This window comes from Mobula birostris, chromosome 14, assembly GCF_030028105.1.
Source record: "Mobula birostris isolate sMobBir1 chromosome 14, sMobBir1.hap1, whole genome shotgun sequence".
In the NCBI taxonomy this organism is placed as follows: domain Eukaryota; kingdom Metazoa; phylum Chordata; class Chondrichthyes; order Myliobatiformes; family Myliobatidae; genus Mobula; species Mobula birostris.
The window spans coordinates 82,043,612-82,069,091 of NC_092383.1; the positions used below are offsets into that span (position 1 = coordinate 82,043,612).

A 25,480-nucleotide genomic window follows, 5' to 3' on the forward strand; every position below is an offset into this window, starting at 1 on the left:
TGTTGACTATACCTGTCCTGACACTCTTCCACTCCTCAGATAGCGGTGTCCTGGCTTGTATTATGTACCTGCCGATTGGGCTGTGGTTGTCGTAGCCTCTGCTCCAGCTTAGCAACACAGCTGTATCATTGATTTCCTTCACCACAACACCTCCAGGAGGACCTGGTGGACCTGGGAAATAAAAACACCAATGCACGTTTATAGAACTCCAAGGCCTTGACCAAAAGCATTTGTAGCTCAGCTGCATCAGGACGTAATAGACAGTCAAAACCTTGGTCAAAAAGACAGGTTCTAAAGGGCATTTCAAAGGTGGAAGGAGAAGCAGAAAGGCTAAGGGAGTGAAAGAGCTCACAGCTCATGGCTGTAGGATGTGTGGCTGGAATGAAGGCAAGACTTGAAGTTGATTGTGACTGATGTGGCGTACCACTTAACTCTCCAACACAAAGCTACGTGCTGTAGGTGCTGGAACCGGAGGAGTTGGTAAAACAGAAGACTTCGGGAAAAGTAGCAAAGGGGGGAAACAGGCTGATGCAAAGAATTTTCAAAGCCTGCCTTAGCTGTAGACCTTAAGGTATAGAAAATAAATAATGGGAGAAAAAAATCTGGAGTTGAGAAAGGAAGAGCTAAGAATTGAGTCAGAGAATCAGAGAATTGTACAGTATAGAAACAGGCCCTTTGGCCCACTGCATCTATGCTGGCCATCGTGGCTATATATAATAATCCCACTTGCCTGTATTAATCCCATGGTCTCCAGATTTTCAGCGCCACCAAGTTCTGGATTAATTACCCTTCTACAACCAGGTTCTTGAACTGACCTGCACAACCCTAGTCCTACATCAGCAATGGAACACTATTGGTTTTGTTGCTATTGTTCCTCTCCGCGCCCTGTGGCGGCAACTTTGCCTTTTCTTTAGCACGAGGCCATGTTACTAGCTCGACGCTCAACCCAGCACGGATGGAAAGCGTGCAAGGTACCGGCTGGATTTGAACCTGGGACCACTCGCCTCGAAGTCCGGTGTTGATGACACTATACCACAGGCCAGCGCACTATTGATATTGGTTTAATATTGTCAGATGTACCAAGATATTGTGAAAAGCTTGTCTTGCGTACTGTTTACACATTATACAATGCGTTAAGCCGGAAGAAGGTAAAACAATAACAATGCAGAATAAAATAAAAGTTAATAAAGTTATTTATTTAATAATAATATAAAAGTTACTGAATAAGTGTAGTGCAGGTAACAATGATCATTTCGAGGTAACATGGACCATGGACTTGTCACTGATTATGCTTTTTTACACAAATATCTTGTTTTGTCCAGGCTTTTACTTCAGCATCTTATGTAGCTTTTGTTCTATGTGTTGTCTGTACCTTTGTGCCTGAGACACTGCTGCAAGTTTTTCATTGCTCCTGCACCTCGCTGTGACCATAAGTTCGACTTGGCTGCAGTCAGGTCCCTGTTCAGATCTTCCTGCCCCTACCCCCAACTCTAGCAGCTCATTCCACCTGATCAAGCTGTAAAGACTTTAGTCCTTTAATCCAACTCCTTTCATACATCTTTAAACCTCCTCCCATTCACCTTAACTCTATGACCTCTGGTTATTGGTGTTGTAATGTGAGCATTATTAAAAGTAAGTTAATACTAATTAGGATAATGGGGGGTTTTACTTCCCTTCTTTTTACTTCCAGTGTGCTTTGTATATGGTGTTCCCGCCATGCCGTACGGGTTGTAAAAGCCTCTGTATATACATAACGGTTTTGACATTCGAGATAAAGTTGTTTCTTTGGGAATGAAGTTGTCGAGTGTCCCTTTTCCAAAGTAGAAGTTACTACAATAGGCAACCCAGCTATGGGAAACAGAAACTGCTTATTTATCTTTTCTATGCCTCTCATATGAAACAAAAGCAATAGGCGAAACTGAAAGCAGCCAAATGGATTTGGAACTATTTTTATGCCTTGATATTTTTAGGATGTTTGATTCGCAAGCAAGGCCAGCATATCTTTCCCCATTCCTAATGTGGGGAACAGGACCATCGAATTGATCATTTTCAAGCTTGAAAGATCGACTTCTGTTGTTATATTCCTGAAGCACAAGGAGCATTTTATTTAACACAAAAGTCAATCTGTGCATGACTGTGGAACCTATGGCTAAATTTATGATATGGACAAAACCAAGATCAGTTGCAAGTCATTTGATCTCAAGCAGACCCTGGATCAATTTAGAAGGCATTCCCAAATAGGGTGAAAATGCTAATAGATCTGTCAGCTTCCCAGAAAGTAAAAATTGATTAGATTTCTGTTATTTTTTGTTAATACAGTAGAAAGTCTTGGAATTGTGATAATATGATGACCTGAATCAGTGTGGATCATTTCACTGACCATAACTCTGAACGGATTATATGACCTTTTGACTCACTTTCAAGGTCTCCACAATCCATAAATCACTTTTCTTCCTCACCCTGATGGTTGGTCTGAACAAGAACTGAACCTCTTGACCATGCCAGCATGTTGCTATGCATTGAGTTGCTGCCTCCTGATTGGCTGATTAGCTACTTGCATGAATGAGGAGGTGTACAGGGATACCTAATAAAGCGGCCACTGAATGGACTTACAAATCAGTGGTGTTGTATGGTTCAGAGAAGAGCCTGCACGTGGCGTCATGATTTTTTTTTTTGTTTTACAGCAGCAATACAGCGAAATACATTCAAAAACTATAAATTTTAGTAAATTTTTTTTTAAATTTTGCAAAAAGAGAATAAAATAGAGAGGTGGTGATCATGGGTTCAGATATCTGATAGTAGAAGGGAAGAAACTGTTCCTAAAATTTTGAGTGTGGATCTTCAGGCTGCTCTACTTCCTCCCTAATGATAGAAATGAGATGAGAGCATGTGCTGGAAGACGAGTGTCCTTCCTGATGGATTTTCCCTTCCTGAGGCACTGCCTTTTGAAGATATCCTCAATGGTAAGGAAGCTAGTGGCCATAATGGAGATGACTGAGTCTACAGTCCTCTGAGTGTTTCATGTGTGTGATAATCATCCAGGTGTAGAAAAGCAAAGGATAAACTGTAGATGGAGGAAAGGTCATGGAGTCTGAAGATGTGAATCACTCACATAGGTTACCCAGCTTCTGATTCCTTCTTGTAGCTGAAGTGACTGGACCATTTGAGGTTTTTGCCAATTGATGACCACCAGGATGTTGATGTTGGCAACTGACAGTATGGTTCTTTCTCATATTGTAGATAGATAATTTCTGGTATTTCTATGACGTAGATTTTATTCGCAACTTATTGTCTCTTGCCTGAGTGATATCTACAGTTGACCTTGCGGTAGGCATGCTGCAAGGAATCCAGAACATTACGACGCAATATAGGCCCTTTGGTCATGATGTTGTGCTAACCTCTTAACTTGCTCCAAGGTCAATCTAACCTTTCCCTCCCACATACCACACAGCCCATGTGCTTATCTAAGAATCTCTTAACTGTCCCTAATGTATCAGCCTCACCCACCACCCACAGCAGTGCATCCAGACAATTACTACTCTGTGTAAAAAAATCTCTGATAGCCCCTCTATGCTTTCCTCCAAACACCCTGAAATTAACACAATTGCGACCCTGGGAAAAAGGTTTAAAGATCTGAGGTGCATTTATTATCAATGTATGTATGTGGTATGCAACCCTGAAATTAGTCTTCCTCACAGACAACCACAACACAAAGAAACACCATGGAACCCGATCAAAGGAGATGTCAAACAACCAACGTGCAAAAAAAAAGAAACAAGCCACGCCAATGGCAAAAAGCAAGCAAAAAACACAGAATAGAAAAGATCAAAAGCATTGAAACAGTCTAGGAATGTTCATAAAGTTTAGTTCAGTTCAGTTCAATTTAGTGCTGTGTTGTTTGTTGACTGCAGGCTGCAGAACCAGTTCGCCCCGATCAAGGTTGCACAAAATAGCAACAAAAAAGGAGCAGTAGAAACCAGAAAAACATCATAACATCAACTACAGAGACCAATCCTCAGATTATGTCCTTTAAACCAAGACGTCAGCACCCTCCAGCAGTAGTGAGTGAGGGAAAGAGAAAGATAATTGACCTTTGACAATCACAGCCATTGTCCTTTGTGTAGAATTGCAGGAGGATTGTGGGAAAGGTGGCAGATAAAGAGTATCAGGGGTGGGGGGTGTGGCTGGGGAGGCAGGGGTGCAGACACACCCAGCCCTGAGATGCCAGGCAAGGTCATGTGATTCCAAACAATTGGTTTATTGATCATTATAGAATGTCTTTTTGTTGGATCCTGCTCCCTCCCCTCTCCCTTCCTCTTTTCCCAACCATAATTCCTCCCTCCCTGCCCACTGTCAGTCCACGGTAGAGACCCATTTCAGAATCAGGTTTATCATCATTCACATATGTCATGAAATTTGGTTTTCTTTGTGGCAGCAGTACAGTGCAATACATAAAATTACTACAGCACTGTGCAAAATTCTTAGGCTCCCTAGCTATATATATGTGTCTAAAACTTTTGCACAGTACTGTATATCACCATACTGTATACAACCTTGAGATTCATTTTCTTGTATGCATTTACAGGAAAATAATAAAATGCAATGGAACTTCTGAAAAATTATAAATAACAAAGACTGAGAAATAAGTAGTTGCACAAAGAATAATAAGAAATAAATAACACTGTGATGTAGAGTCCTTGAAAGTGAGTCCATGTGTTTTGGAATCAGTTCATGTTTGAGGTTATCCACTCTGGTTCAGGAACCTGATGGTTGAGCAGTAATAACTGTTCCTGAACCTGGCGGTATGGGACCTAATGACCCTGTATCTCCCTCCTGATGGCAGCAGTGGGAAGAGAGTTTGGTGAGGTTCCTTGATGATGGATGCTGCTTTCCTGTGGCAGCACTCCATGTAGATGTGCTCAGTAATGGGGAGGGGCTTTCCTATGATGGAGTCCTCATGGATGCCAGTCCTGAACTGGAACAGCTTGGACACACACTTGGCTAGTTCAGGAGTGCAAGTCTTCAGTAATATGGCGGGGACACAGTCTAATCCAGCAGGCCCTGCTGTTCTAGTGCTGTCAGTCTTCTTCACAACACATGATCAACTGAACTGTGATGGCCAAATCTCAGGGAGAAGCCAAGTTGGATCATCGGCTCCACACTCTGTCCGGAGAAGCTTAGGAACATTTGAACTTTGTGTTTATTTATGTATTTATTTATTTATTGAAATACAGCATGGAATAGGCCCTTCAGGCTCTTCAAGCCACGCCACTGAGCAATCCCCCAATTTAACCCTAGCCTGATCACAGGACAATTTACAATGAACAATTAACATACCAACTGGTCAGTCTTCGCACTGTGGGAGGAAAATGGAGCACCCAAAGAAACCCACGGGGAGAACGCAGAAACTCCTTACTGGCAGCAGCGGGAATTGAACCTGGGTCACTGGTACTGGAAAGTGTTGTGCTAACCACTATGCTACTGTGCCACCTAGCAGCACTGAGTGAATTCCTTTCCCAGAGGGAAGTTTGAGGAACTGCTGCGTGCTTATACTTGGAAAAATATGGCCTCAGGACAACATCCCAAGCACCATAAATCTTCAGGACAAGCTGTTCAGGGACTTATGCTGATATAATTTTATGACTGTATGTCCGGGATCGTAACTATATGTGCACATTGGCCCTGGAGGAACATGTATATGGTTGAATGACAACTACACTTGAACTTGAGTCAAGCAGCTAGTTCATCATCACCTTCTCAAAAGCAATTAAGAAAGGGCAGTAAATGTTGGACTTGCGAGCAAAGCCCATATCTTCCAAAATAAACAACTAAAGAAGCAAGTCGAATGATTCTTCACTGTTAGTCAAAAAGACTTTTACTACTCCCCAACTGCATTATTTTAAAATCATTAGCAAAATTGTTCAGGGAATATAAAACGCACTATGTGGACTACAACAACCAAATTCAATGGTTATATTGCATAAGTTTTACTGGAGTGTGCAGAATCAAAATCAGAATGAGGTTTCATATCACTGACATACAATATGCTGTGGAATTTGCTGTTTTGCAGTACAGTACATTGCAATACATAAACAACTATAAACTAAACACAAAAATTGAAGTAAATCTGTAGTGCAGAAAGGGAGCAAAAATAATGAGGTAGTGTTCATGGGCTGCAGGATGTGTAACTTAACATTTTAAAATATCCCTCAGATGCTGGAAATCTGAAATAAAGGAATTAGCGTGGAAACGGATCAGAGTTAATGCTTCATATCCTAAATACTATCAGAAGCATTTTTACAATTTTACAGGGCACTGCTGAAAACTAATCTCTGCACAATTTTGATCTCTTTATTAAAGAAGACAAATACTGGCATTGGAAGCAGCAGGATACTCAGCAAGTTAATTCCCGGGATCAGAGGGTGCCCATGCTGATATTTCACAGATTAATCTTGGCGACTCCAGGCTAGTCCTAGAGAGGCTGGGAGTACCATCTGAGATTGACTCAGTGGCCAAGGGACTCCAGGAGACCAGATTAGAAGGATTGAAATGTGTAACCATGGCAACAAATGGCCTACCCAATGTTGGTACTGGCAAGCTGGTAAACAAAAAATGACATTCCATGGAGAAAAAAAGTCTAATCAAACCTTGTTTTTGCCTTGTTTCCTTACGAAAACAAAGCTGCGGGGAGCGATTGAAATGAAAATACGATCCCAAAGGATTAGCCTTCCCATTTAATTATTTGATGAAAAGAACCTTTGTGGGATTGAATGCTTATGGAAACATCTGTCACACCAGCTGCTTGCTGGATCTAGAGGCCCAGAGCCCATTGAAGAAAAACCAGCCATTTATCTAACTGCAACTGATTGTATGTCTTTTCCCTGTGACACTTTCCGCATCAGAAAGATTTGCAATTAATGTGGGAGGCTGAAGAGATTAATATACATCAATTGGATATCAATTAAGAGCTGAAAATTCAAATCCGAATCCCCAGTGATTTGAAAATTGACAGTGGGCCCATCCATTAACACCAATAAGTGCTATATGCAGTAATTATCCAGTAAAGCTTTTCTTCCACTTTTCTTAATTGAAGAAAGCAAAAGGGAAATGTGCCCTCAGCATCCACCCTGTTCAGACCCCTCAGAATGTTGCATATTTCAATAAAATCATCTCAATCAAAAAATGTAGCAAAAGATACCAGAGGGTTACTGCATGAAAAAAAAATTCTCTGGTATCTCAAGAAAGCAGCATCTATCACCAAGAACCCTCACTTCTATAGGTGCGTGGTGGAGAGTATATTGACTGGCTGCATCACAGCCTGGTATGGAAACGCCAATGCCCTTGGACGAAGGTTCCACAAAAAGTCGAGGGTATGGGCCAGGCCATCACAGGTTAAGCTGGCCCCACCTTTGAGCACAGCTACATGAAGCATTGTCGCAGGAAAGCAGCATGCAGCATCAGGGACCCCCACCACTCGGGCCAGGCTCTCTCCTTGCTGCTGCCATCAGGAGGAAGGTACAGCGGCCTCAGGACTCACACCAGCAGGTTCAGGAACAGTTACTACCCCTCAACCATCAGGCTATTGAAACACTTCAGTCAACTTCACTTGCTCTGTCACTGAACTGTTCCCAAAACCTATGGACTCACTTGAAAGAACTCTTTATCTCATATTCTTAATATTTATTCCCTGTTTATTTATTATTATTATTATGTTTTTTTTCCTGTTGTGTTTTTACAGTTTGTTGTCCTTTGCACATTAGTTTTCCGCCCTATTGAGTGTGGCGTTTCCTTGATTCTAGCATGTTTCTTGAATTTATTGAGCATGCTCACAACAAATTGAATCTCAGGGTTGTAATGTAACATAAATGTACCTTGATAATACATTTTCTTTGAATTTATTTGGGACACACCCTCTTTTTATTACCAGCATTGCAGAGGAGGTACAAAATCCCGAAGACCCACACTCAATGATTCATGAACAGCTTCTTCCCCTCCACCTTCAGATTTCTGAAGGGTCCACAAACCTATGAATACTTCCTCATTATGCCTTTTATTGCACTCGGTATTTATTTTTAGAACTTACAGTAATATTATGTCTTTATATTGTACTGCTGCTGCAAAACTAATTTCATATCTTGTAAGTCAGTGATAATAAATCAGATCCTTGTTCTATTATTAGATATCTTGAATCTGTTTACCACAGAACCAAGTTCAGTTTAACTAAACATCTTATGAAGTTGAACGCCAACTATTGAATCTACCCTTAATCTTCCTCGTTCTAGGTAGAGTGATCCCAACTTCTTCTCCAGCCTTTTCGGGAATCAAAGGGCAGATTATTATCTAAATCGAGAGAGACTGCAAATAAGTGATGTACAGGTGGATCTGGGTGGTATTACGCATCAGGCACAAAATAGTAGCAGGTGGTGTAGTAAATAGTTAGTTTGGATTGGCATTATCAGCACAGACATGGTGGGCTGAAGGGCCTACCCTGATGAAGAGTTTTGGCTTGAAATGTTGACTGTTTATTCCTCTCCATAGATGCTGCCTGACCTGCCAACTTCCTCCAGCAATTTTATTATGTGTTGTGCTGCTCCTGATGTACTATATTCTATGAAAGCAAATGGCAATAGACAATAGACAATAGACGGTAGGTGCAGGAGTAGGCTATTCAGCCCTTCGAGCCAGCACCAGCATTCATTGTGATCATGGCTGATCATCCACAATCAGTACCCTTTTCCTGCCTTCTCCCCATATCCCTTTACTCCGCTATCTTTAAGAGCTCTATCAAACTCTTTTTTGAAAGAATTCAGAGAATTGGCCTCCACTGCCTTCTGAGGCAGAGCATTCCACAGAACCACAACCCTCTGTGTGAAAAAGTTTTTCCTCAACTCCGTTCTAAATTGTCTACCCCTTATTCTTAAACTGTGGCCTCTGGTTCTGGACTCACCCAACATCGGGAACATGTTTCCTGCCTCTAGCGTGTCCAATCCTTTAATAATCTTATATGTTTCAATCAGATCCCCTTTCATCCTTCTAAATTCCAGTGTATACAACCCCAGTCGCTCCAATCTTTCAACATATGACAGTCCCGCCATCCCGGGAATTAACCTCGTGAACCTACGCTGCACTCACTCAATAGCTAGAATGTCCTTCCTCAAATTGGGAGACCAAAACTGCACACAATATTCCAGGTGTGGTCTCGCCAGGGCCCTGTACAACTGCAGAAGTACCTCTTTGCTCCTATACTCAATTCCCCTTGTTATGAAGGCCAGCATGCTATTAGGTTTCTTCACAACCTGCTGTACCTGCATGCTTACTTTCAGTGACTGATGAACAAGGACACCTAGATCTCATTGTACTTCCCCCTTTCCTAACTTGACACCATTCAGATAGTAATCTGCCTTCTTGTTCTTGCCACCAAAGTGGATAACCTCACATTTATCCACATTAAACTGCAACTGCCATGCATCTGCCCACTCACCCAACCTGTCCAAGTCACCCTGCATTCTCATAACATCCTCCTCACATTTCACACTGCCACCCAGCTTTGTGTCATCTGCAAATTTGCTAATGTTACTTTTATTCCCTTCATCTAAATCATTAATGTATATTGTAAATAGCTGCGGTCCCAGCACCGAGTCTTGCAGTACCCCACTAGTCACTGCCTGCCATTCTGAAAAGGACCCATTAATCCATACTCTTTGTTTCCTGTCTGCCAACCAATTTTCTATCCATGTCAGTACCCTACCCCTAATACCATTTGCTCTAATTTTGGCTTGTTAGCCTTCATGATAAGGGTGTTAGAAATCAGGGGCAGAAAGTATTGTTAAAATTGTGCAGGCTGTAAGTCAGTCAGCATCCTTTGTACTGCATACAGGTTTGGTCTCATTATTATAGGAAGATTAGGACCAGAATTGGAGGAAGTCCAGATGAGATTCACTGGGCTAATTCCGGGAACAAGAGGTTTGTCCTTTCACGAACGATTGAAGAAGTTGGATCTATAATCACTTGGAGTTAGAGGAAACTTATACATTTCCAATAAACTGATCAATCTCCCTTACCTCTCACCACCAGTAATGCAGATGCTGAGGCGCCATCTACTACAGTTTGGGCTGTGCACGTGTATCTTCCGGCGTGTTTCAACTGTACGTTGGTTATCTTGAGGTCTCCAATAGTTTCCCGCTGCAAAGAGAGGGAAGGAGGTAGGTGAATGGGGGAGTCTGTCTCACAGAAGACCTTTCATTACCAGGACTTAAACAATTCCTTTGGATCTGGCATCTGGAAGATTGTCATTAGCAACTCAACAAGCTGTGGTCTTACACCTTCTGATGCTGCCATTCACTTGCACATACCAAATCCACCATTAGCTATGACAATCTAAGTCCCATGGTGCGGAAGCAGGAATACGTCAGGAATGTAACATTAGCTTCTTCCCCAGGTATCAGTCCCTGAACTCCTCTGAGTTTCAGAATCAGGTGGGAGTTACAATCACAATGTTTAAGAGACATCTGGTCAGGTACATAGTGAAGTTCAGAGGAATATGAACCGAATAGGGTGGCACAGTGGTGCAGTGGTTAGCACAACGCTTTATGGTGCAGGCGACCCGGGTTCAATTCCCTAAGCAGGCCCCGGTTCTGCTGGATTGCACTGGCTCCCTTTAGCTGCAACTTGGTGCAACCAATGATAGGCTCCTGGGCACACCTTGCATTTGGCGCAACTCACCGTTTCATGATTTTGTTTTTAAATAGGGAAGCAGATCCCAGTCAGTATAAGAGCTGCATTCCTCTCACTGCCATGAGATCGCATGGCTTCAAAAACTTAGGGAGACTCCTTAATGGAAGTTGGATGTAGAGTGATGGAGTCATAGAGTTGTACTGCACTAAAACGTTGAAGGCCAGACATGGACAGATTTCAAATAAAATTAATCTTTAAGCTTACTATGAAATTAATTATTCAACACTTTTGTTCTGTTGTCTGTTAGTGCAAACAACACATTTCACTGTATGTTTTGATGCACAGTACGTATATGTGATAAATAATTTAGAATAATTCTGAATTATTATTTTACTAGTTATTTTCAATAAATCACTTTGATTTAACATGCTTAATTCTTGTCATAATAAGGTAAATTAATCAAACTTTATCAGTGTACCACACAAATAGCTTCAGAGATACATATTTCTAAAATTAGGCTGCCCAATTATATAGGCTCGGGGAAGAATTCCCTTTAGGTAATATGGAATATGCAAAAATTGGACAGAGGAAAAGATTCAAGGATTTGCTTCCTTTGAAGAAATGCAATATTACCACTGATTATGGGACACCTCTGGTCCACAACCACTGAGAATGGAAATGGAGTGTTGGAGATGTTATTGAAAATCTTGAGTCAAATTCATCAGGGTCACACAGAAGCCCTGGAAGAAGTGCACTACCTCACAAAAAGCTTTTACGCTTCAACCCCATAAGATATCTCTATCTGTGAAACTTTTATCATTTTCCCACATGTGATCCACCTTAAAACCCAGAGAACCGCAGTGGAATGAAGTCATAATGGGTCCCTTGGAACTACCAAAGAAGAAGATAGTAAACCTGTGGAAAGAGAAGGCCCGAAATGGCTGGTGTCAATTTGTTCCAGAAATGACATGTCACAATCATGGATTCTGCTGCAGGGTCTACAGTGCGAGCTGTGCAACGGGTTCAGCAATTGAGCTCGTGAGTATGCATGTCCCAGCTAATTACTGTTTCACTATGGTCATATTTATCTCCCTTCTTTTCATTGTAGTCTTGTCGAGATTTGACCCGAAGCACAGCAGTGTTACGCTCCCTACTTACCCTCATTCTTGTCCAGGAAAGAGGACTAACGTTTCGATTGACGCTGGAAAGGAGCAGTGTTTACTAAGTATTTAGGTATTGCCTTCAGCCGCCGTGTCAGCACCTAACTTTCACTTTGAGAGTTTTAGCTAAGGGCCACGTTGGTCTGGCATTTATTGCTTTTCTTTTCCTTTAAATTCTGCAGCAGTTCTCATTAAAGTTGACCCGCTTCAGTGCCCCTCCCTCTGCCCTTGGGCTATATCTGAAGGTTCCGATGTGACAACAGTGCAGAAACACGTATGCAGTATAAATCAACAGCCTTGCTGTTTGGAGCACGTTCTCACTGCATCCTTGTGCAGGGAGTTGGAAGGGGAATCCCGTCAGACATAGAAAAGCAACGGAATGAGTTAGGATGGGAAGAGAGCAGAAATCAGGACAATGTAAAGGTGGAACTTATCATGAAGGGATGAGTATAGGGGAAGAGAGGAGGTAGGGGAAGATGGGAGACGGGGGAAGAGAGGAGATACCCTAATGAAAAACCTGCTGAGAATCTGACTCTCTTGTATTTCTTTGGAAAATGCTAATTTAGTTTGAACTACTGCAGAATAAATGATTATGTAGACAGCTCTAAATATTTTAATTGCTTATTTATTATGCACTGATGTTCCTGTAATATTTATGCTTAGGAAAACAGTTATTAACGAATGAGTGGTATATTTTCTGTATGATTCAGTATTCTTTGATAAATCCCTCTTTTCTTGTGAATGGGTCAATGTATATATCAAAATATGTAATGTTAGCAGAGCTTTCTGAACCAGCAAAAGATCCCAGGAGGTTTATCAAAGACCACAAGGAGTGCTGACCAGAGGTAAGAAGTAGGTCTAAAGGCACAGTGATAGAGGCAGAGAGGTTGGGGAAGAATTCCAGTGTCTAGAGCCTTGGCAGCTGAAATCTAGATCACTAATGGAGAGGGGCCAAAAGTTGAGTCATATAATCACTGAACTGTGTGCCATAGAAACAAGCCTTGTGCCACACCTCGACTGTGATGCCTATCTACACTAGTCCTGTTTGCCTGCAATAGTCCTGTATCCCTCTATGCCTTTCTGATCTAAGTAACTGTCCTAATACCTTCTAAGCATTGCAGTTGTACTTCTAAATATGCAGCCAGGGAAGGAACTGGAAATAAGGACAATAACGAACATCACCTCCCAGCTTCTCACCCTTTCCCCACACACACACCTTCTCCATCACCTGTCACCAGCTAGCTTGTTTTCCTGCCTCCCTGTCCGCCTTCTTACTCTGGTTTCTGCCCCTTTCCTTTCCAGTCCTGATGAAGGGTCTCGGCCTGAAATGTCAGATATTCATTTCCCTCCATAGATGCCACCTGGCCTGCTGATTTCCTCCAGCATTTTGTGTGTTGCTCAGGTTTACAATCTACTTTGCCAAACTGTTAAAAGTGAAAGTTAACCCTCTTTTTTTTTGCTTAAGGGTTTTGGATTTCACAATGATGCATATCATTACATTGGACAACCCCTTTTCCATGAGACATAGAAGAATGAATGATTTTCCATGTGAATAATGACTGATATTGTGCCAGCCAATGGTGTAGTGGCATCTCCACCAGACTTCAAGGCGAATGGTCCCAGGTTCAGATCCAGCCAGCTCCTTGCATGTTTTCCAACCCTGCTGGGTTGAGCATTGAGCTAGCATCTTGGCCTTTTATAAAACAGACAAATCTAAAGAAATGGCGAGGTTGCCACCTGATGCACCATAAGGCGTGGAAAGGAACAACAATGACTGACAAACAAAAGTACGTTCTGAGAAATGGTATCAGGAAAGAAATAAAAAAGAAATAATCGTAACAAGCAGTGAGTGTTTCTAGAACTTTCTATTTTTTATTTCAGTTTTTCATTATTAATAATTATTTCACTAAAATGACAGCACTTGTGGAAAGAAAAATAATTAACATTTCAGGTCGAAGTCCCTCTGTTAGAACTCTTTACTGAAGCAGAAACTAAAATTATTTTCTGATGTCCTTCTTGAAACTACCTCCCTAAAGCCCTCCAACTCTTCCTCCTCAACAAAGTTCTAACTTTACCCATTTGTTTTTCCAACATTTTGCGAGAGGATTCCAGTACAGGAGCAGGGAGGTACTACTGCAGTTGTACAAGACCTTGGTGAGACCACACCTGGAGTATTGTGTGCAGTTTTGGTCCCTTAATCTGAGGAAAGACATCCTTGCCATAGAGGGAGTACAAAGAAGGTTCACCAGATTGATTCCTGGGATGGCAGGACTTTCATATGATAAAAAACTGGATTGACTAGGCTTATACTTTTTGGAATTTAGAAGATTGAGGGGGGATCTTATTGAAATGTATAAAATCCTAAAAGGATTGGACAGGCTAGATGCAGGAAGATTGTTCCCGATGTTGAAGTCCAGAATGAGGGGTCACAGTTTGAGGATAAAGGGGAAGCCTTTTAGGACCAAGATTAGGAAAAACTTCTTCACACAGAGAGTGGTGAATCTGTGGAATTCTCTGCCACAGGAAACAGTTGAGGCCAGTTCATTGGCTATATTTAAGAGGGAGTTAGATATGGCCCTTGTGGCTAAAGGGATCAGGGGGTATGGGGGGAAGGCTGGTACAGGGTTCTGAGTTGGATGATCAGCCATGATCATACTGAATGGCGGTGCAGGCTCGAAGGGCCGAATGGCCTATTCCTGCACCTATTTTCTATGTTTTTATGAAGTGCTCCATGAGATAGTTTTAATCAATACCTTTCGCATTCAATATTTGTGAAGAAAATGTGACCTCTGATGTGAGATGAGAGAGTGTTGGTTATTTTCTAAGATCAGTGGGTGACTGAGCATGTCAAGTCAAAATGTTTGATGTTGGCTGTACATTATTAATTGAGAGGGATAAGCAGCTGCTGCTCCTCAGGTCCAAGAGTGTTGTGCCTTTGGTGTTTATACTCACCGTGGAAACACGTTGGTAGTGGTCCCGTAAAGCGTCGAAGTCGATAGGCGATTCATTCACTGACCAGGTGAATGTGAGGTCCATGGCGGGATCGTGACTTGCATGGCACTGCAGAATAACGTCTTCTCCGAGGTTGATGTCAGCATTGGATGGGGCCAGAGTGATTTTAGTGGCATCTGGGGAAAAGTCGGAGAAGTAGACATTATGAATCAAGGAAATGGGTTGCAGAGGGAAAAACTGGAGAACAGGAAAGGAATAACTGAATCAGATCATGTTTAAGGTGTCAGAAAGAGAGCTAAGTAGTACATACAAAATACTGGAGGAACTCAACAGGTCAGGCAGCACCTGTGGAGAGTAACAAGCAGTCAAAAGTTTTGGGCCGAGACTCTTCGTCAAGAATGGAAAGGAAGGGAGAAGAAGCTAAATTAAGAAGGTGGGAGGTGGGGGAGGGGAAGGAGTACAAGTTGACAGGTGGTTGGAGAAGCCAGGTGGGTTGGGGACAGGGGTGAAGTGAGAAGCTGGGAGGTGATATGTTGAAAAGCTAAAGGGCTGAAGAAGAAGGAATCTGATAGGAGAGAAGAAAGAGAAGGAGAAGGGGCAAAAGAGGGAGGCGAGGAGAAGAGAAGAGATAAGAGGGGAGCCAGAATGAGGAGTGAAAGAAGAGAGAAGGGGAAGTGGGGAGAAATTGATGTTCATGCCACCAGGTTGGAGGCTACTCAGATGGAATATGAGGCACCGTTTCTCTAGCCTGAGAGTGGCTAGTAAGAGAGCTGAAATTGCCTAGGTTTGTGGTCCATGGTGACTAACCTCTGACTGACACGGTGCCGGTGCTGTTCGCTTTTCCCAGAGAATTCTCCGCAAAGCAGGTGTACCTTCCTTCATCTGTTCGGCTTATGTTCCTAATCCTCAAGGTGCCATCCGCGGTGATGGTCACTCTGCAAGAGAAAAGCAGAGAGGCTTACAGGAAAGACACAATAATGGGTGGTTATTGCCTTCAGATACATCCTCCTGGCCAGATGTTTGGGTTCAAGTGGACGGCAACAAAGAGAATTTGATCTGATCACAATTTGCATCTGACTGAGAATTTCTCAGACCACATGTCCTGTTGCACAAGTCCCATACTGCTCTCCGTCCTTTGCAATGTATGTGACTTCCAATTCCTCAGTATGTTAAAGGCTTGTACTCACTTACAACCCTCTAGATTCACTGCATTTGAGGTAATTTCTTCAACACAAACAAGATGCAAGAGGAGCTCAGTGGGTCCAAAAGCATCTATGGTGAAAGAATAAAGAGTCAACGTTTCGGGCTGATAATCTCCATCAGGACGGGTCTGATGAAAGGTCTTGACCCAACATAAGTTCGTCCAGTGTTTTGTGTGTGTTACTTCAGATTTCCAGCATCTACAGAATCTCTTGTGTTTAAAATTCCTTCAACATATTTCTGTACCCAGAGCAGTGCCACAAGCCCCATCTTCTATCCCCCCTTTCCTGTAATTATAATCAATACTCTCTTATATTGCCACATCAATCAATGCTGAGCACTCAATTGCTCTATCTGCTACATTTCTTCCCAAAAACATATCTCCTTGCCTCCTCAGCCTGCTTTGAAACACTCTTCAATTATCCCTGCTTTTACATGTTTTTGTTCCTATTTGTTTAATCGGCACCTTTTCTCACATTTCAAGAACTTTTGAGATTGGGAAATTAGGCCTTCGGTAAATCTATCTACAATTTTGAGATACAAAAGGCTGCAGATGGTCCAGGTTGGAGCAGGGGAACTCAAGTCATGATGTTGGGTTTCAACCAAAACAAACTCAAATCAAAATAAATCAAAATAAGTTTATTCACAAAGTATGTGTTTATTACCATATACTACCTTCAGGATTCAATTTTTTGTAGACAATTACAGGAAAATAAAGAAATATAGTACAACAGACTTTATGAAAAAAAACATGAACAAAGATTGACTAACACCTAATGTGCAATTGAAGACAATTGTGTAAGTAAAAAATCAATAATATTGAGAAACTAAGTTGTAGAGTCCTTGAAACTGAGTTTGTAGGTTGTAGGATCAGTTCAAAGTTGTGGTGAGTGAACATAAGAGATTCTGCAGATGCTGGAGATCCAGAGCAACACACAAAATGCCGGGGTTATTTCAGCAGGAGAAGCAACATCTATGGAAATAGATAAATGAATAAATAGTTAACGTTTTGGACCAAGAACCTTCATCAGAATTGGAAAGGAAGGGTGAAGATGCCAGAATAAAAAAAGCACCTCCCCCCTTTTTATGTAAGAAACTAGAAAGTATTAGCTCAAAAAGGTAGAAAGGGCAAAGGTTTGAATCTGATAGGAGAGGAGAGTGGACTATAGGAGAAAGGGAAAGATGAGGTGATAGACAGATGAGGAGAAGAGGTAAGAAGCCAAAGGGGGGGGGGGGTAATGGAAGAAAAGGGGTGGGGAAATTACCAGAAAGAAAAATCGATGTTCATGCCATCAGGTTGGTGGCTACCTAGACAGATGTTGCTCCTCCATGTGAGAATGGCCTCATCATGGCAGAAGAGGTGGCCATAGGACAACATGTCAGAATGGGATTGGGAGAGGAATTAAAATGGTTGACTACTGGGAAATTCAAAGTGATCCCCCAATTTACGTTGGGTCTCTCCAATAAAGTAAGTAGCATTGAGAGCACCGAGTACAATAGATGACCCCAACAGATTTGCAGGTGAAGTGTTGCTTTCACCTGGGGGCGCTGAATGGAGGTGAAGGAGGAGGCAAATAGACAGGTGTAGCATTTCTCTCTCATGGATGAATACGTGGCATGGGAAGATTAGTGGGGAGGAATTAATTGACAAGGTAATCACGGAGGAAGTGATCCCTGTAGAAAGTGGACATTTGGGGAGAGGTAAAGATGTGTTTGGTGGTAGGATCCTGTTGAAGATGGTGGAAGCTCTGGAGAATGATGAGTTAGATGGAGGGGCTCATGATAGTAAGTGAGTGAAGTTGTCCATGCAGGTTCAGGAGCCTGATGGTTGTAGGATAGTAACGGTAAAATGTTGACTCTTCTTGTCTTTCCACAGATGCTGCTCAAGTTCCTCCAGCATCCAAAATTTCATTCAACTCCCTATTCCCTCTGTCATTTTAAGCCTTTTTGTTACTACAAACATTTATCACTTTCACGCCTATGCAAGAAGACATTGTTCCTAAGAACAGCTAATAGGAAAATAGTTCTTCTTAGCTCTCAAAGAATCATGAAGTCCGGAAGAAGGCTATTCAACCCATTGTTCCTATATTGGACCATTACTTTGAGCTGTCTTGACCCAAGGTCATGCAAGATTTTTCATTTCATCTCCAAGTCTCTTGAAGAATACTGACTTCTATTATCCTCTCCTGGGAATGTACAACACAATATGTAGACATTCTATAGCTCAGCACCACCTCTGGAAAGGGAGACAAATGGAGTGCTATGGGGGAAGTCATCAGAAGAACAGAATCAACTGGAAAAGCTTGTTGAAAAAGCCAGTACAGAAAACACTATGTATTATCCCCTCAATCAAAGAGCATGCTCTTCGGTCCTGCTACAACCAACTAACCATCAGTTCAATTTTATTCCTTCCAAAACAGGATTAGGTACACCTTGAACCTTGGCCTTCACCTAAGGTGGTCAGTGACAGCATTTCACATTCCTAGTGTCACGAGGCACATCCAGTAGTCAAGGTTCTTTGACATATTCACCTGCTGTTGTTGGAGAGAATTTCTGTTCCCTTGCTCCAAACGATGCTTGGTTTTGGTGCGGACCGTGGCCTGCACTCAATCGTCACCTCTCCTCCACGAGCTGCTGGAATGAGCCTTCTCACTGGGTTCGCTTGAAAATCCGGATAAAAAGCTGGGAATGAAATATTGTAAACCACTGAAATGAAATATTCCTTAGAAATTAAATCCAAGGATGGTGATTGATACTGGGCTCTCACACATTGACTTCCATGATAGGCTGGACACTGGAATTTTACACACTGTGGGACAATGGACTCCCACACAGTGAGGATGCTAAATGCCTATAGTGGGGGGTGCAGGTTTCCCACACTGTGCTGAACACTGATCCTACATGCAGTTGGGCAGTGGACTCTCACCCTATGCAGGAGATAGGATTTCCACAGAGAGTAAACAATGGATGACCACACAGTGAGAGCCATTGCATTCTTGCCCGGTACTGGATCATGGATTCTATGACCACCCTGGACACTGGGATCTCACACTGTGAAGGTCATCGGAAATTTGCGTAGTGCTGCCACTGGATTCTCACTCAGTGATGGACACTGAACTCTCAGACTGTCTGGGTTCCTGGACTCTCACACAGTGAGGTTCACTGGAGTCACTGGCTCCATGCAGTGAAGCTCCCGCACTGCTCTGGCTGCTGGCTTACTCTGTACGTGAACAATGAGAGACACAAGGCTCTCCTGAGTGTGATAAATAGCATCAGACTCTTACACAGTGCCCAGCTCTGAATGCTTCAGTGCTGGAAATCCCACTCCAGCACAGTGCTCAGTGGAATAGAACCATTTAGGTCAAGGCAAAAGGAGTGGTCATGGAGCAAATTCTTACTTTATACCCCGATTTTTCAGAGAATGGGCATTTACTACAGAAATGCTCATGTTAAAACTGCTGCAAGAAAGCAGAGTAGAAGGAGGATGCAACGAAAGCTATTCCAATGATGGGAAAATGGACAGTATCCAATCCAACATCTGAGAATGCCTTTTCTCATACAACAATGCAGACAGTGGTCTTGGTTACAGGTTAGAATGTTCCCAGCTGCACTGCCAGCACTCACTGTCCATTGCTACTGTGTGAAGCTTTCAGTAACATAATGGATAGCATCTCAGAATCTGGAGACCTACTGTTAGCTGCCCTAATGTCCAACCAACCTTCTACTTTCAACTCTGCGTTCGCATAGATAGTTCCGTGTTTGTTCTCAGCAACGCACTGGTACATTCCCGAATCGTCCAGAGCCAGTCTTGAGATCTTCAACGCGCAATTATTGACTTCAAAGCGGCTCTGAAACAGTTAAAGTGGAGAGCCTGAGAGAGAAGCAGGTGATAAAAGTGGAAAGAGGATTTGGTTCTGAACCGCCACCCTGCACTTCATATGAATAAGACCAGTGGAGTTGGTCTCTTTGGTCGATGATCAGCTGGGGTTTCCTCTTCTATGACTGTGTAGTTAACTCCTACTGGGGATTGATTTGTGTGGGGTTTGTGTGTGACACAGGAAAAGAATGTAGAGGGATTTTCTGTTCTTAATATGTGAAGACTTCAGTGTCCCTGCTGGCTGTGTGAGTAAGTACCAGGCCCTGAATATGTAAATTATGGCCTGGAATTATGTTTAAAGGGCATTGTTTGTGGACCAACAGTTATACATATGAGATCATTGTTATTTAATTGCCCTGAAGATTGAAGATTCTCAAGATTGAGAACAGAGATTGATCAGATGGTATGCACACCGTCCTCTTTCATAGACTTTATTAAAGTCATTCAGCTCAGAGGCCATTCGGCTCCTTGTGGCAGTGCTAGGCTTTTAAACATATAAGATTATTAAGAGATTGGACACGCTAGAGGCAGGAAACATGTTCCCGATGTTGGGGGAGTCCAGAACCATAGGCCACAATTTGAGAATAAGGGGTAGGCCATTTAGAACGGAGTTGAGGAAAAACTTTTTCACCTAGAGAGTTGTGGATCTGTGGAATGCTCTGCCTCAGAAGGCAGTGGAGGCCAATTCTCTGGATGCTTTCAAGAAAGAGTTAGATAGAGCTCTTAGTGATAGCGGAGTCAAGGAATATGGGGAGAAGGCAGGAATGGGGTACTGATTGTGGATGATCAGCCATGATCACAGTGAATGGTGGTGCTGGCTCAAAGTGCCGAATGGCATACTCCTGCACCTATTGTCTATCGAAATAGCCAATTGATCTCACGATCTCACTTTTCTGACACCCCACTCCTTCTGCCCTAATTCCAGTCAACTTTGCAAAGGTTTTCCCTTGGTCTATCTTGGAAAGGGCATTGAATCAATATCAAACCCTACTCTGATGCCCATGGCGATTGAGCAACCAGCCATACTTCAGGCTGGAGGCTCAAGTCTAAAGAACAGAGCATAACACACTTCAATGTGGTGGATGACATAATGGTGATTATCAATGGTTATTGGACCGGGCTTTGTAAAATCTAAAAAATACCCCAGGGTCTTTGCTAATTTGTCCAGTCCTAGAAACAACCTATGCTGTGAAACACAATAAGCTCTGACTTTAATGTCCAGTTTACAACGCAGCCCTAAGATGATCAATAGAATTGAACTTCTAGAGTCCTGTTAAAGTTGCACTCATCCAGGCTAGCCAAGGGTATTCCAAACCCCTTTTCTAACTTACTTGCTCAACCATAATCCGGGAAAGAAAGAGGTTGATATCTAACATACACTATCCAATGCAATGTTGACTAAATGATTTGCATCCCATCTAAGTTCTATCTCCACTCCCTTCACCACCTCTGTGCAAAGTGCCGCCCATAATCCATGAACTCTGGATAGCAGATAGGCAGGAATGTATTCTCCCAGCAAAACTATATGCTGTCTTAACTTAGATATAAAATGATATCTTGTCATTGGTGCAGGGTCAAAATACCAACATCACGGTGGGACTAACTGCATGAACTGCATGAATAGAACTTCAAAGGTTCATGGAGAAAGCAGCTCTTAAGCTTCTTCTTAGGAAAAAAAACTGGAGAATGAGGGTGGTGATGCCATTTAATGTCCTGAGGATTAATACATTGAATAAATTCCTACCGAAAAGGATGGGAGAAAACACAGTCAGGAAACACCTACATAAAATACATACAGAAATTCAAAGGTTAATAAAATAAATACCAGGAAGCCTCTGACTGTCCAATACAATTATCCCAACAATAACAATATGTAACTACAGAGATGGTTCTTCGAAATCCACATTCATGACCACACGAGAGGAAAACACTGCTAAGCATGCACACCTTAGATGTTAATGGCAAGCCATTCCTCAGCCACCTACACGTAGGCCGGGGCTTCCCGGCAGCAGCACATTTCCACCACAGGACGGAGCCGATATCAGCCTCTGTGTCACTGATGATTTGGAGCCAATCTGGCTGAGCTGGGGCGAAAAAACAACAAGGAAGTCAAAGAGTGAGAGGAAATGTGGAGAAATTGAATCCTTTACACATCAGGCATCTCACTTTCTTTATTTCCATCTGTCACCAGTGCTATGCAGATTCCTCTTTGATCAATGGGTGTTGCGGATTTGTTACAAAAAAACATGTACTTCTATTTACACTTTATTTTGCATTGTTATTGTTTTACCTTATTCCAGTTCAATGCACTGTGTAATGATTTGATCTGTATGAACTGTATGCAATACAAGCCTTTCACTGTATTTTGATGCATGTGACAATAATAAACTTCCTTCCAATACATAACATCTTTAGAATGTAGAACATTATAGCAAGTACAAGCCTTTCAGCCCATGATGTTGTGCCAACCTTTAAGCTTATTCCAAGATCAATTTAAACCTTCCCTCCTACATAACGCTTCACTTTTCTATTATCCATTTGCCTATCTAAGAGCTTCTTAAATGCCTCTAATATATTTGCCTTTACCACCACCCCTGGCAGGGTGTTCCATGAATCCACCAAGCTCTGTGTAAAAAAACTTACCTCTGACATCCCCCCTGAACTTTCCTCCAATCCCCTTAGAATTATGCTCCCTGGTATTAGCCATTTCTGCTCTGGGAAAAGATCTCTGGCTGTCTACTTGATCTGTGCCTTATTTGTTAATTTAGAGGTACAGTGTAGAGCAGGATCTTTCTGTCCTTCCTGCTGCACTGCCCAGCAACTCCTGACATCTCCGATTTAACCCTACCCTAATCACGAGACAACTTACAATGATCAATCACCCTGCTCGGTATGTCTTTGGACCATGGGAGGAAACTGGAGTGCCCAGAAAAAACCCACTTGTTCCACGGGGAGGATGTACAGTGACTCCTTACAGAAAACACTGAACGCTGATGCTCTGAGCTGCAATAGCATCACACTAACCTCCACGCTACTGTGGCGCCTAACTTGTACTTCTTGTATCATCTTGTACGCTTTGATCAAACTACCTCTCGTCCTCCTTCACTCCAGAGAGAGAAGCTTTAGTTTGCTCATCCAGGAGGAAGTCATATCTAGCCTCAAAGGGGCTCACTTAAAATCTCTCTCCAGCAATGAGAAGAGAATCTGATCATGTGACTTCATTGATCATGATCTTAATGAAAACCAACATGTATTCCCTTTTCCCATTTCTGGAGAAGGGTTCTGTTTCTCCTTCACAGATGCTGCCTGACCCGATGAGTGTTTCCACCTTTATTTCATCCTTTGTTCAGGAACTCAGAACTCTGGGGCATCACAGTATCTCATAGCTCCAGTGACCCAGTTTGATCCTGACCTCTGGTGCTGTCTCTTTGGAGCTTGCACATTCTTCTTGTAACTTCATGGGTTTCCTGCTACATCCCAAAGACATGATGGTCGCTGGTCAAATGGACCACCGTAAATTGCCTCAGTATGCAAATGGTGGGTAGAATCTGAGATGGATTAATTGGTTCACTATTGCCCCAGGTACTGAGATACAATGAAAAGCTGCTGTTTGCATGTCATGCAGACAGAGCACCTCATTCAAAAGAACATCAATATAGTACAAAAATGAAAAACAGAAAGCAAAACACGAAATCTGCAGATGCTGGAAATTCAAACAACACACACCAAAGTTGCTGGTGAATGCAACAGGCCAGGCAGCATCTCTAGGAAGAGGTACAGTCGACGTTTCAGGCCGAGACCCTTCGTCAGGACTAACTGAAGGAAGAGCCAGTAAGAGATTTGAAAGTGGGAGGGGCAGGGGGAGATCCAAAATGATAGGAGAAGACAGGAGGGGGAGGGTTGGAGACAAGAGCTGGACAGGTGATTGGCAAAAGGGATACGAGAGGATCATGGGACAGGAGGCCCAGGGAGAAGGAAAAGGGGGAGGGGGGGAAAACCCAGAGGATGGGCAAGGGGTATAGTGAGAGGGACAGAGGGAGAAAAAGGAGAGAGAGAAGGAATGTGTGTATATAAATAAATAATGGATGGGGTATGAGGGGGAGGTGGGGCATTAGTGGAAGTTTGAGAAGTTAGTGTTCATGCCACCAGGTTGGAGGCTACCCAGACGGAATATAAGGTGTTGTTCCTCCAACCTGAGTGTGGCTTCATCTTTACAGTAGAGGAGGCTGTGGATAGACATATCAGAATGGGAATGGGACGTGAAATTAAAATGTGTGGCCACTGGTGTAAACAGAAAACAAAATATAGTGTTACGGTCATAGAGAAAGTGCAGTGCAGGGAGACAAATGAAGTGCAAGGGCTATGACAAGGTAGGCTAAGTGGTCAAGAGTTCATCTTTAGAAGATAAAGTTCACCTCCTGTGTATAAAATTCATCTTTAGTATATGTGGGGAGAATAAAATCACTTAGGGTAAGATCAGTGTAAAAATGAGAGCCTGATGGTCAGAGCAGACTTGGTGGATCAAAGCACCTTTTTCTCCACTGTATCTCTCTATGATTGTATCTCATTGCAATTTCCTTCTTTCCTTTCTCATGGATGTATCTGTTTTCCTCTTCAATGTCTCATCGCAGGTCTTCTTGACTATTTTGAGTTCCATGTGAGAAGGAATGAGAAATATTGGAAAAATGATGTGTACAACTCCGCTTTGATCTTAGAGCGGAGAATGGTCCTGTTGTTGGGGTTTGACGCATAATCCTCCACCCCGCTGCACATTCTGTGGAGAAGAGATATTCTGTGGAATGTAGAGTGAAGGAACTGTGGTTGACACAAGATGTGGAACATCTAGTCAAGATGAAGAAAGAAACATAATTAAGGTTTAGAAGTAAGGATCAGACAAGGCCCTTGAGGGTTCTAAGGTAGCCAGGGCAGAAGTGGCATAATTTTAAGGTGATTGGAGGTTAGGTGGGATATCAGAGTTAGGTTTTTTTACACAGAGAGTTGTGGGTGGAGCAGACTTGAGGGTAGAATGGCCTAATTCTGCTCCTATGTCTTATGGTCTTATGGAAACTCTTAGATAGACACATAGAACAATGGTGGTGGGGGGGCTATGTAGGAGGGAAGGGTTAGATTGATCTTAGAATAGATGAAAAGGTTGGAACAACATCATGAACCAAAGGGCCTGTACTGTGTTGTCGTGTTCTCTGTTCTATGTCCTATATCTGAAGTCTAGAGCTCCGGGAGATTCCTCTCTGCATTGTGCTCATCATTTCAAGGCTATTTGAAGATTTTGATCTGCTGCTCTATCTTCCTAATATAGCCCAGCGTTAAATTTTATCTGATAAACCCTGTGGGGCACCTTGGATGTTTTACAACATTAAAGCAGATGTGGTTTAATGACAGAGTGTTTTCAAGCAAGGAGACTCCTGTGGAGTATTTGTTGGCTTTAGAACCCTGAATATTCAGTATTGTGAAGAATAGGTCCTGACTGGGAAAAGGATGGTTGGCAGTCCATAGTGAAGGTGATTTGACTAGAGATTCGAAGATGGAAGAATCACACAAAGAGGGCAGTATTGGGAACTACCAATAGGAAGGTGTCATTGGTGATTGATTTGCTTTA

At 42.5% G+C, this 25,480-nt stretch overlaps 1 protein-coding gene across 1 annotated transcript in view; it reads right to left on the reverse strand.

Annotated features, from left to right (window-relative positions):
- Positions 1-25,480, reverse strand: part of cntn2 (contactin 2) — a 238,666-nt gene that overhangs the window by 40,774 nt on the left and 172,412 nt on the right. Inside the window, exons 9-15 of the mRNA XM_072278769.1 lie at positions 21,811-21,947; positions 19,705-19,834; positions 18,518-18,668; positions 15,594-15,721; positions 14,787-14,962; positions 10,062-10,182; positions 13-171 (exon numbers count right to left, since the gene is read on the reverse strand). Coding sequence (XP_072134870.1) covers positions 13-171; positions 10,062-10,182; positions 14,787-14,962; positions 15,594-15,721; positions 18,518-18,668; positions 19,705-19,834; positions 21,811-21,947 — 1,002 coding nt within the window. The remainder of the gene's footprint in view (positions 1-12; positions 172-10,061; positions 10,183-14,786; positions 14,963-15,593; positions 15,722-18,517; positions 18,669-19,704; positions 19,835-21,810; positions 21,948-25,480) is intronic.